The 13,452-nt window shown below is 44.0% G+C and overlaps 1 protein-coding gene across 1 annotated transcript; it reads right to left on the bottom strand.

Annotated features, from left to right (window-relative positions):
- Positions 1-2,017: 2,017 nt before the first annotated feature.
- Positions 2,018-8,619, bottom strand: LOC311222712 (uncharacterized protein). Its single transcript, XM_084307323.1, has 2 exons — positions 8,382-8,619; positions 2,018-4,545 (listed from the first exon to the last, which is right to left on the bottom strand). Exons 1-2 carry the CDS (start codon positions 8,611-8,613, stop codon positions 3,431-3,433), a joined length of 1,347 nt encoding a protein of 448 aa, XP_084163449.1. The 5' UTR covers positions 8,614-8,619; the 3' UTR covers positions 2,018-3,430.
- Positions 8,620-13,452: the final 4,833 nt, after the last annotated feature.

The raw sequence follows: 13,452 nt of genomic DNA, 5'->3' as shown, positions 1-13,452 counted from the left end.
CTTTCAGCAGGGAACAAAATAAGTACCAGCCAACCGCCAATGGCTGGTAAAAAATCTGCCTGGCTGGTAGTTTTTAAAATCTACCAGCCAAATGGCTGGTAAGTCAAAAAGTTAAGTTTGTTCCCTGAGAGCAGAGCTACACAGCAGTGCGCCTATTTTTTCTAACATGCATTGCATCGTCGCCATTCCTTTATGCCCACATCGCCCGAAATGAACGTTATGTTAGCGTAAGCTAACAAGCTAATCCTGATCAGCGGCAGAGCCATAGAGAACAGCAGACAGTGTGGACTGGGGAAAGGGAAATGGGGGGGGGGCACTCTCCCTTTCTCTGTGTGTGTGTGTGCGTGCATTTGGAAAGACGATGAAGTCACTAGTCAGGACTCAGGAGAGGAGTATATTGTAGTAAACTGAGGATGCACAGATAATGTTGATATTCAAATATAAAAAGGTTTCGAGAGGAGTGGAAGTTTGAAGACAGACTAGACTACAATATGTTGCGGGGGTGGTGAGTTGAAACAGTGTGTGTGTCCCCGACCCCACTTCTATGTTTCAATAAATTATTTGCATTTAAAACTATTAACGCTGACTCATTCCTTCAGTCCACTCAAAATTATGCTAATATTCCTTATGTTGTTTATGATATTAATTGAAAATAGCATATGAGAGTATTATATAGTAATAATAACACATGGCGATATACTAAAAAGCATTTTTTTTTTTTTTTGGCTGGTAAAAGATCTGCCTGGCTGGTAGTTTTTAAAATCTACCAGCCAAATGGCTGGTAAGTCAAAAAGTTAATTTTGTTCCCTGACTTTCAGTGGCAGTCAATCCACACAGTCTGCGAGTGGCAGAGAGAGAGAGAGAGAGAGAGAGAGAGGGGGGGGGGAGAACTGTGTGGACGCTCTGCGTGCGGGTCCCCTTCTCTCTCCCGTTCGGGGGGTCTGCTGCTGTGCCGCGCTGCAGCTTGTGCTCCCGAATGGGGGGGGGGGACCTGCGCGCGGAGTGTTTTCACGGTGGTCTCTCTCTCTCGATTCGGGAGCAGCTGTAGCGCCGCGGCACAGTGTGTATGTGTGCTCTGTCGTGAGGGTCTATCTGATTCTCTCTCTCTCGCTCGCTCTGTCAAACCCTGTTTGGTGCGTTTCATAATAACTTCAGCTGTAGCGCTGCGGCACAGTGTGTATGTGTGCTCTGTCGCGAGGGTCTATCTGTCTCTCTCTCTCTCTCTCGCTCGCTCTGTCAAACCCTGTTTGGTGCGTTTCATAATAACTTCAGCTGTAGCTCTGCGGCACAGTGTGTATGTGTGCTCTGTCGCGAAGGTCTATCTGTCTCTCTCTCTCTCTCTGTCAAACCCCGTTTGGTGCATTTCATAATAACTTCAGCTGTAGAGCCGCGGCACAGTGTGTATGTGTGCTCTGTCGCGAGGGTCTATCTGATTCTCTCTCTCTCTCTCGCTCTGTCAAACCCTGTTGGTGCGCTACAACCACAGAGCCAATCGCATCACTGTGCGCTACCCAGCGGCCATATGACGCGTATTGGCCGTTCAAAAAAAATATGACCTGATTTACTAGACAACGAAAGGGGCTGGGCTGAATCTGAGCAATCCGCCAATATGGTATTTAGACCCTAAAACACATTGATACAAACTCCTATTACTATAATACAATGCTAGAGACTGAAAAATGACATTTATAATACATAGCCCCTTTAAAATAACAAGGTTCTGATTGGCTGAGGACACAGCCACTGAGCCAGGGTGGTGCAGCAGTGTGAGGAGAGTAGAGTTAGGCAGAAATATCAATTTGGCCAAAAAATGACTTAGGCAATTATGCTATGAGGCTAACGATAAATAAATAAATTGTCTGTCTCATAGGCTGCACAGGATCAAGTATGTATGTCAGAGTGTGAGTGTGCAAGAGACAAGGTTGTGTAAACACAGCCCTCCCATGCACGTTGCAAGTGAGATTGGAATGGGTCTTTTGGCTTCACCTTTGACAAACAACTAACCTTAAAGGGGCACTTCACCAAAAAACAATGCAGATTTATTTTGCACATAATCTCACACACATCCAAAAACTCAGTTTTGCACCCATTAATTTAGTTCGACAGTTATTGAGTAAATTAGTTTGAATATGGCCACCAGTGATGTCATCGAGGGACATTGAATCCATGTGTTGTTAATTACAGCTCCATGAAATGATGTAGCCTACAGTAGGTGACAAAATAGCAATACCTTGTCTTATAGGGACTGCTACTGTACCTTATCATCATTTCATGGAGCTGTATTTTAACACCTCCTGCTATAGAGGACAGACAGAGCTCCTCCACTTTAACACCTCCTGCTATAGAGGACAGACAGAGCTCCTCCACTTTAACACCTCCTGCTATAGAGGACAGACAGAGCTCCTCCACTTCTAAACACCTCCTGCTATAGAGGACAGACAGAGCTCCTCCACTTTAACACCTCCTGCTATAGAGGACAGACAGAGCTCCTCCACTTTAACACCTCCTGCTATAGAGGACAGACAGAGCTCCTCCACTTCTAAACACCTCCTGCTATAGAGCAGGGGTTCCCAAACTTTTCAGGCCAGGGCCCAGAAAATAAGGCGTCAGAGAGCCGCGGCCCAATGCACATCGTCTGGCTTTTTTTTTTTTTTTTGCCAGGCGACCGATTTTTTAAGCCAAATATCACTTCAATCCTATTAAGTTAGTTCAAGTTAGTTATTCATTTATATGTGCTATTTATGAGAGGGCTAACTTGTTGCAAAATAATAATGATAATAATAGCCTCATTAAAATACTATTGTTGCTTCGGTTGTTTTCAGCGTTTTATGTGCATAATCTGTTATTTAGTTTGAAATGTTCATTGAAATAAGTAGATTTTTCGTTTTTGTTTATTTATTAAGTTAATATAAAACCATATAGTCACATTTTAGAATACAATAGAATAGAATTTTAGAATACAACTAGAAACACTGTCCTGGCCTGCTTCTAAGTTCAGTGGCCTGACAAAATAAAAAATAAATTTTTTTTTTAATCATCTTGCGGCCCACCCGTGGCTGTTCGCGGCCCACCTTTGGGTCGCGACCCCGACTTTGGGAACCACTGCTATAGAGGACAGACAGAGCTCCTCCACTTTAACACCTCCTCAGTGTTTCCCCTGAAAAATATTCAGCAGCGGTGCTGTGCCTCTAGGGGGGTCCGGGGGCATGCCCCCCTGGAGCTTCTTTATTTTTTTTTACATTTTAAAGTTAAATGCATCAATCTGGTGCACGTTGAGAGCAAAACAAAGAGGCTAGATCTATGATGAACGTTGTGCTCAAAACACAAAATCGACTAGACTGCAGTGCTTTCTCCCTGCAGCCTTTTCCTCAGGTCAGTCTTTTACATTAAGCACCCCCCACAGCCCAAATGAAATGATAAAAAAAATTGTCTAGTTCAGCGCAGCGCCGCTGCTGAATGCATATAGGGGAAACACTGCTCCTGCTATAGAGGACAGAGAGAGCTCCTCCACTTTAACACCTCCTGCTATAGAGGACAGAGAGATCTCCTCCACTTTAACACCGCTTTGATTTGCGTAGTGCACATCATCCCCATCCGGAGCCGGTTCTCTGCTTTGCTGGCCACGCGCAGGTGAAAGCAACGACCTTCTTGGGGATCCTGACTGATGCCCGGGGGGTGGAGGAGACCAGGGTGCACCACTGTGCTGGCGAGCCCTGTCGGGTGAGGGTGACACCATGGGTGAGCGTGGTTCCACCCTGGAACCTGGACCCACCATGTGCTGCACCAACTGCTCAAAGCAGGAGGTGAGCGTTCTCAGTGAGGCTAACACAGCGTTATTGTTCTCTCTATCCCTCTCTCTGTCCTCTCTATACCTCTCTCTGTCCTCTCTATCCCTCTCTCTGTCCATATTGAGGGCTTGCTTCTTTAGGGACAGGTCTTCGCGCTGTAAGGCCAGAGACTGGTCCATGGGGGACAGCTTTCGCTTAAGTTTGTCCCTTCTGTGGCTACCCAAGGTATCGTATAATTGCTGGCGCCGCTCCGTCACAGCCTCTGCGGAGGGGATGTCATTTCTGTCCTCACCCTGTGGCGATGCTGTCGATTCTGACTCTGCTATAGATTCAGACCCAGACAGCCTGTCGCTGGGCTCCGCGTCAGCATCCATGGACTGCACACCATGGGGTAGCTGCTCCGTTGCGGGCTCCACGTCAGCATCCATGGACTGCACACCATGGGGTAGCTGCTCTGTTGCGGGCTCCGCGTCAGCATCCATGGACTGCACACCATGGGGTAGCTGCTCCGTTGCGGGCTCCGCGTCAGCATCCATGGACTGCACACCATGGGATAGCTGCTCCGTTGCAGACTTCGCGTCAGCATCCATGGACCATGGACCATGGGGTAGCTGCTCCTTTGGTGGACATCCGGCCCAAATGGCTCGGCAGCGCTCGTAGTGCAGGAGGACCACGCGCCCATGGCCGCGTCGCCTCCCATCATAACAGGCTTTCCTGTACTTGTTTCTGATACACTTGAGCTTACTGGTCAATTTCTCTGTAAACACAAAGCACCAGAAAAAAGGTTTACATACATGCTTATGCGAGGAACAAATAACTGTATCTAGCTAGTGCAATACATTTAGCTTGTAGGTAGAGCCATATGAAATCCGTTTAATTTTTTTCCAAATTCCATTTTATTTTTCCCCAAATTCCGTTTTAATATTTCAGAATTCTGTATTTTGCTTTGTACGCTCATTTTACCATCAGAAATAGTGTCTAATAAGTGGGAATGAATAAATGTCCACAATTTAATAAGATATAACAGTCCATTTAATAGGGCTGTCTTAAATACTTCGAAGCTTCGTTCGATGGGCATGGGATTCGAATATGAAAATAAAATTCAATTATTAAAAAAAAAAAAAAAAAAAAAAAAAATTATATATATTTTTGCAAAATCAACTCTGCCTCTCTTTGTTAACTACAACAAGCAATGCTGTTTGTTATTTAAGATGAGGTCGGACTCGGCACTGACAGATTTGTGTTCATTGTGCTGCTTTTATAAAGCCTCAAATGACGGCTTACAATATTTCATGAAAGCAAAGTGTTTCGTTTGTCTAAGATTTAAAAAGGTTTAGACTTTACAGCACTGACAACGTTGAACAAAGTGCTGTACAAGTCCCACAACATAAAAAAAATAAGTATTTTTTTTTATTATTTTTTTTTATAGTTGATTCCATTTTTATTGCTCAATTCCGCGATTCCGTCCGCGATTCCGTGATCGCGGATTCCATATGGCTCTACTTGTAGGCCTCTAACCAGCATGGGACTGCCTGCCGAAATCTTACTGCCCCCACGTAGGGGTGGGCGATATGAAAAAAAAAGTGTAGACATTTATGGCATACACAACATGACATAGGGACATACATGACATTCATACAGGTATGTTACATTTGTGATATATACGATATGCAAATATATACAGTACTGTTACCCATAGATCCTAACAGAGAATAATACGGTGGGGAGGAGACTGTCTATTAGGAGGGGGTGGGAGGGTGGGGTTGCACCGAATATTCGGCCACCGAAAATTCTCTGCCAAAAATAGCCTTTCGGCTTTTGGCCGAAAGAGTTTTCACCGAAAATATATCACAGAATGTCAAAGAACATAAACAACCTGTAACCTAACGCGTGTTGTTGTGATGATGTCATCAAAACGCGGCTTCAGTCATTGCATGCGCAACGTGAGCTCTTCAGTCCTGCAGCCTGTGATAACTCCTCTTGGGACTCGCGCTGTTTCTATGTAAACTCTGTGCGCAACGCGTCCAAAAAAAAGCATCTTTAACATGCTTTATATCCTCACCATTACCGTTTTGATTAACGTTAAGCTAGCTAACAAGGCTTCCGGTCCTCCCGGAAGCTACGTCATCCCCCGCTAATAGTCACGGGAGATGTAGTAAATACAACAGTCCTTCCATGTAGGCTAGAACGCCTGGAATCATTACAGTAGTTCAAGTTTCTTTATTAGTTGTCATACAAAAATACAGAGTACTTTTATATAAAATGCTTACTGTAGCCACTACAGTAACATCATTAAGTCTGCTATAAGCTATTCTCCCTCTCGTGTGTGCAGATCTTTATGCAGTTTTAAAGCACCATGGCTTTGTTCTGAATGCACTTTGTTGTAGTAATTCTACAGAGAAAAGAAAATGCACTTGACTTAGAATTAATGTACTGTATGCATTCAGAAGTGATGAATAAATGTTTTATGGACCCATAATAGTGATCATTTATTATTTAAGTAAAGTTTTGCCATAATCATATATTTTTCCATAATCAGGTAGCTGAACAACATTGGTAAAAATAAATTCTATTCTATGAATAATTTTCGGCCTTTCGGCATTCGGCCAACTGTTTCCTATTAGTATTTTCGGTATCGGTTTCAGCCAAGAATTTCCCATTCGGTGCATCCCTAGTTGCACCTGCTAAGCCCTGCCGAAATATGACTGCCCCCCGTAACTTTTGATTGCAAAGTCTGACATTGACCCAATTTGATATTCCTGCACCTGATGGCCTCTAGGTTAACTCCTGAAAAGGGGGTCAATGTCAGACCTTGCAATCAAAAGTTAAGGGGGCAGTCATATTCCGGCATTAGCCCCAACAGCTGTGTTGACCAGTTTATACAAATAATTTAAAATAAGGGACTGTGTATTCACTCCTTCAACCTTTTTGGAGTGCATCACAGACCCGAAAGGGGCTAAAAGTTCTGATGGTCCCAACTGAACTTAAACTAGCCGGGGGACGCTGTACGTCGTCTTTATATCAATATTTCAAAAATCTGCGATCGGATTCATAATGTCCCTCCGTTGGCCTGAGATTCACCAGCAGGACCCACTGAGCTCTCTGGCGGTTCAGGAGCGCCATCTGGTGGCCGATCGGCGCAAGCGCTTAACAGGAAGCGCACTAGAGGTTTTGCTAGACGTCCGTATTGCTTCCGGCCACTCTGTACATGTCCCGTGACTCTAGCTCGTCACTCTACATAGCGATCGATTGCCAATAACTCGATAAACAACATGATTTGGACGTATATACCATTATACAAGCTGGAGATGGACCGGGTAATAATATATCCCATAATGATAACATTTCTACTCGACGATGATCGCCCAACGGCGCGCGGAGACTGGGGTGAGTTTCAGCGTGTAACGTTACCGTCTTCGATAATAACTGATATTATCAACATTTGACCCACATTAGATGATTGGTATAACGCTGCCCACGGAATTATAAACGCCCCCTCGCCCATCCGGTCAACATCAGATGACGTGTAGTAACTTCTAGAAGTACGTCTAGTTGGAATTTTTTATATCGCGCTGATTGCCATCAAACTGTATTTCATCATCAATATAATGCATTTGGGGCTATATATCACGTTCTGGAGAAAGCTGCAGAAAGAGATGAAAACATACTTATACATTAGACCATACTTTACTATGAATATGTGAATGAAAAAGTTTAACGTTGCTACACAATGAACAATACATATAGGACTTTGAATGGGCCCTAATAATGGCAATGTAGCAATAGAATTTAAAAAGTTATAGCCCTGCAAAGAAGGGGACTTTCTCCATAGACAAATAGCGCTGGCAATCTATGGTATATCATTAATTTAACCTTAGGCAACCAAAGTGTTAACCAATTCAGACAAAGGGTTGCTAACGTTAGATACGAGGTAAGAATATTCACATCGTGAGCCAGTCACAGAAGTTGCCAATTAAAATGATTTACCCATATAATCATGCTCTTCAATTTGCCTAACGTTACTTGATACACACTATCCGTGTGGCGTTATTTTTTTCCGTAGCCGCATTTTGCGGAGACGCTCTCTGATCCACTGACATGTGTGCCCAATCCGGGTCTAACAGCCTGCAAACTACCTACCGCCTAGTTTATCACTGGTTAAGCTTAGGCGACTCTTTCGAAGTTAGAGAAGGTTTAGCCCCTTACGTGACTGCGGTCACAAAAGCCCCAGGCTTGAAAACTGCAGTCACGTAAGAGGCTAGAGAAGGTTAGAGTTTGGAATCAGGGCTGGTGTTCTATCGCCCTGCTCTAAGACAAACTCTAACCGTAACCAACTTCGAAAGAGTGCCTAAGCTTAACCGGTGTAGAAACAGGCGTCACACGATTGGGCGCACATGTCACATGAAGTGGCCAATCAGAGAGCGTCTCCGCAAAATGCGGTACGGAAGAAAATAACGCATCCGTGTGCTGATTAGCAGTGGCTAACGTTAGCTAGCTACCCTCCCCCTAAAGTTAGTACCCAGTCTTAGTCCATTTTTGTTGCTTTTATCCACAAGCCGAAACATTCTAGCTAACGTTAGGTCTACAACATACCTTTTGTGATATCCTGTGGCGTGTGTGGGAACTCTTCCTCCCGCGCTGTAGCCTCTTCTGGAGACGGGTAATGTTTCAAGAACCGCTCCAGCACATCGGAGTATTTAGTCGACACCGACTCCCAGTCAACATTTGAGGCTATATTGTTCGTTTTGTACTGCAATGTAACTTTGAGCAGCAGTATCACCTCGTCGTCGGTCCAAGTAAATAGTTCTTTCGTACTTTTTGCCATAGCTACTTGTTGTGTACAGTGACACGCGCGCGCTGTGTTTATGCTGTGCTTCTTCTTCTTCTATGGTGTTAATGGCGGGTCGCGACTACAGAAAGCCAGGCGCATACCGCCACCTACTGTACAACCCAGCAACTGGAGCGGATAAGGCAAGAACCCAGCAAAGAAACAAACAAAACAAAATACCCAACCCTAACATCACCACCATATACAAACCTAATAAAAATAAAACCTAAACACAAACTAAATGAAAATAAATACAATTCAAATCCTACCCCCCAAACCAATTGAAAACACAAACCCCAAAACCAAATCCTGCACCCCTTTACTGCCCACCATATCCCTCAACTGCACTCCCCTCTCCCTCTCCCTCACCGACCCCACAAGACCCCCCTCTCCCTCTCATACCGAGCACAATGAAGCAGCACATGTTCAACTGTTTCCAGCTCTCCACAAAAAGGACAACCACCGCAATTATGCCACATCAATGTGGAACGCCCTACCCAAAGCTGTAAAGGAATGTGAATCCCTACCCACATTCAAAACCGCTCTTAAAGAGCACCTACGGGAGGCTGCAATTCGAAACTGGCCACCGTAAATGTCCAAACCCCCCCAACCCACCCCCTCCTAATACAGTCCCACTCCCCTCCCCACCGCATGTATATATTCTCTCCCCACCGTATGTATACTTCTCTCCCACCCACCCACCCCCTCCTAATGTACAGTCTCCTCCCCACCGTATGTATATTTCTCTCCCACCCACCCACCCACCCCCTCCTAATGTACAGTCTCCTCACCACCGTATGTATATATTCTCTCCCCACCGTATGTATATTTCTCTCCCACCCACCCACCCACCCCCTCCTAATGTACAGTCCCCTCCCCATCATATGTATATACTCTGTCAGGATCTATGGGTAACAGTACTGTATATTTGAATATTGTATATGTCACAAATGTAACAGTACTATATACCTATATACCTGTATGATATGTCCCTATGCCATAAATGTCATGATGTCATGTATGTTGTGTATGTCATAAATGTCACTATGAATTGAAAATGGGGGACCCTGATGTAAACAAGACAAACGTCTTTCTCTGGTCTGCATCCCCTTAACACTTGTATGTATTGAGCCGTACACTGTATTGTACCCATTCTGCAATCTGTTAAATAAAGTTTTCATTCATTCATTCATTCATTCATTCATTCATTCATTCATTCATTCATTCATTCATTCATTCATTCATTCATTCATTCATTCATGCCTCCCCACCCTAAATAACGAGGAATTGAGCCCAGAGTGCCCCAGCCGCAATCTGGCCCACACTGATTGATTGATTGATTGAAAAGTTTATTAACAGATTGCAGAATGGGTACAGTACAGTACAGCTCAATACATACAATTGTTAAGGGGATGCAGACCAGAGAAAGACTTTCGTCTTGTTTACATCAGGGTCCCCCATTTTCAATTCATCATAACATATATGACATACATGACATACAGATAGACAGTACTGCTACATCTATACATTTATGACATATCAGATTTGCAAATACAGTACTGTTTGTGATACAAAAGTGTCCAGAAAAAGAGTGTATATACATTTGGCGTAGAAACTGTACATTGGAGGAGGTTGGGTGGGTGGGGTGGGGTTGGGTGGGTTGGGTGAGGGCTGTACATTGGAGGTGGGGGGGGGTTGGGTAGGGGACACACACACATTTTACACTGTACATTGGAATACTGACAAAGCCTTACTTGGTAATTTACTGTACAACTAGGTTAGGACATTTGTAGGGGCCAGTTTCGAATTGCAGTCTCACGTAGGTGTTTTTTGAGAGTGTTTTTGAAAGTGGGTAGTGATTCACATTCCTTTACAGCTTTAGGTAGGGCGTTCCACATTGATGTGGCATAATTGCGAAACGTGTTTAGTCTCTTGTTTGAGCCGAATCTGGGTTTAACATGATTTGTGGAGCTCCCTCTGGTGTTGTGATCGTGGTATTCACTGACCTTTGGGAAGTATTTTGACATGTACATGGGTACCTTGGTCGCGTAGTGTATCTTGTAGACCAGGCCCATTGCAAGTTGCTGTACTCTGTCGTCTACTCTAAGCCATCCTAGGTTGTCAAAGTGGGCAGGGGTGAGGTGGGTTCTAGGAGTTAGGTCAAGCAGTAGTCTGACTAGCTTGTTTTGAGATGTTTGTAATTTGTTTTTTAGTGCCTTTGAGGTGCTTTGGTACCATGAGGTGCAAGCATAGTCGTAGTACCCTTGAATGAGTGCTCCTGCTAGAGTCTTCAGGGTATTCTTGTTTACCAGAGAGGAGATCCGGTACAAGAATCGCGTTCGTTGGTTGACTTTTTTTATTACATTGGATGCCATTTTGTCACAGGAAAGATTAGCCTCTAGGATGGAACCCAGGTAGGTAATTTCATCTTTCCTTGTGATAATATTGTCAGTCACCCACTGCAACCGAGAAGCCGTCGGTCTTGCTGAGTTTGTTATTTGAACCGAAGAGAATGGACTCTGTTTTGCCCATGTGCAATGATAGTTTGTTGTCACAACCTCTCTCCTCCTATCCAGCCCCACCACCGTCGACCTGGACACAGAGGCTTGACTCAGATGCCGCACCCTCACCTCCCAATCCCACTGCCTTTGCCACTCCACAGCAGTTGCTGCTCTGATGAGGGCTTTCGCCTCCCCTTTGCCAAACGGCACAACCAGCTCCACCCCCACCAGCCCAAGCGCCCGTTTCGCCAAACCATAAGCCATTTAATTTCCCCTAACCCCCACATGTGCCGGTACCCAACAAAACCTGACCCTAACACCCAACCTCTTCAACCCACTGCAAGGCCAGGATTATGGCCACCATCTCTGCAGTATAAACAGACAGGTTATCAGTAAACCTCTTGGACAACCTGACCCCAAACACTGGCACATACACACCCGACCCCACACGACCTGTCACCGGATCCTTGGCACCATCCTTAAAGACAGGGAGAAACTCCCAGAACTGCCGACCAACATAGTTCTGTGCTCGTGCTCTGTGCTCACGACGAGTACCTGCCCCTGCATGCTCAGTGTTGAATTCAGTGATGAATGCCTGCCCGCGCTTGCGACATCGTTGCCGTCTGACCTTGCCTAGGCTTCTGGCAACGAGGAGAGCTCAGGAGACAACGATCGTCTAACCTGACTGTGTATTTCACGAGTGAAAATGCAACGTCGCTGTTTTCCTGTCGTGTAACCTTTGAGGACAGACAGGGATGCTCCTCCCACACTGCTCCTGCTAAAACACAACATGACTTCACTGTGCTTACTGATTAGAGGCTGTTTTAATTTACTTTGGACAAAGTTCCCAAGTAGTGAATGGTACTTGGTAAATGTGAAAATTCTAAATTCTACTCAAGTGAAGGTATTAAATCAGTGGACCAAACATAAACAAATGGGTAGAGCCAAGACATAAGAATAGAGACATGTTTTCATTCTCTAGTAGTTGATTGACTGAGCTGTTGATAAAATGACTTTTTTTTTTAACTGTATCTGATGTATTTTCTTACCAACAAAGTTTTGTTTACGTTGTTAGTAAACACTGGAATAAAAAAGACAAATATTTGGAAGAAAGTTTCAAACAGCATGTTTTCCATCTACAGATCAAACTCTTACGTTTATATAAAGATGAAAGCCTAGGACCACTAGCCTAGCTTAAAACTCTGGGAGAGTTTTTTTAGGCTAGCTTGCAGCCGGATAGCTTTCTACTGAAAGGAGTACAGAAAGGAAATCTTCTTGTCTGACTCTGGAGAAGACGGGAAGCACATTTCCCATAATGTTGGCGTGTTCCTTATATAAAAATAACCAGTGAAGTACAAGGCACAAATATACAAGTACTGTAGAGTACAAATACCCCCAAATTGCTTCAGGAAAACGTTGGTACAATTTCAAACTAGATATTCACCACTGAACCACAAACCCACCTCTGTGAGACCAGCCATTCTGCAAACTGGTTCAGAAACAAACAACAAGCCTCTACCCTGAAGGCTTTCTTGCTCTATATACAGTATATAGTAGGCCCACATATACCTGTATACATCCTAAGTTATTGAAATTATTGATGTTTACTACTGCTTATACATGGAAAATACGCTTTTTTTCATTTTCATAACTCGTCATTACTCAAAATGAGTGGTCGACCATTATAGCCGATGGCATCATATGAAATTCAAGGAATCCATCAATACCAATCACTTCATGCTAGCTTACCTGAAAAGGGATTAAATAGAGCTCCAAAGTTGACAGATATTTTGAAGGGATACAATAGTTGATATCCAAAGGTTAGCAATTTTGTCAGGCAAAATTTTACTTCATGTTTATTTAGGCTAATGTTTTCAGAATATTATCTAAGCTAGCAATGTAATATATGTAACGGATGGTACCGCGAGCCACAGTCACGATGGACTACAGATATTGTGAATTGACTGGGGCGAGTAGCGGTACTATGGGTTAAACTCACTCTCACCCTTAAAAGACACATAGACACATTACAAAGCAGTGAATTCACCTCTTGGTATAGTGGTCTGTGCTGTTGCCCACGGTGTGGGAGACCACGGGTTCGAAACTCCCTCAGGACATAGAAGTTTAAGGTGACAATGTCACAATCGTTACATATATCCAACATTAGTGAACTTAAGTTGAGCAATTCTGTGTCTCATTATTTTTTTTATCAAATAAAAAACAAATTATGTATTGGCCATGTCTCTCTTATCAGCATTGGCCCATATACTGTAGGTCGGCCAACTTTAACAACAACATCCAAAAGATGCATGAAAAAGTCGTTGCTATCCTCATA

The sequence above is a fragment of the Notolepis coatsorum genome (assembly GCF_963971535.1).
Source record: "Notolepis coatsorum genome assembly, chromosome: 2".
NCBI lineage: Eukaryota > Metazoa > Chordata > Actinopteri > Aulopiformes > Paralepididae > Notolepis > Notolepis coatsorum.
This window is presented reverse-complemented; position numbering and strand designations above follow the sequence as displayed.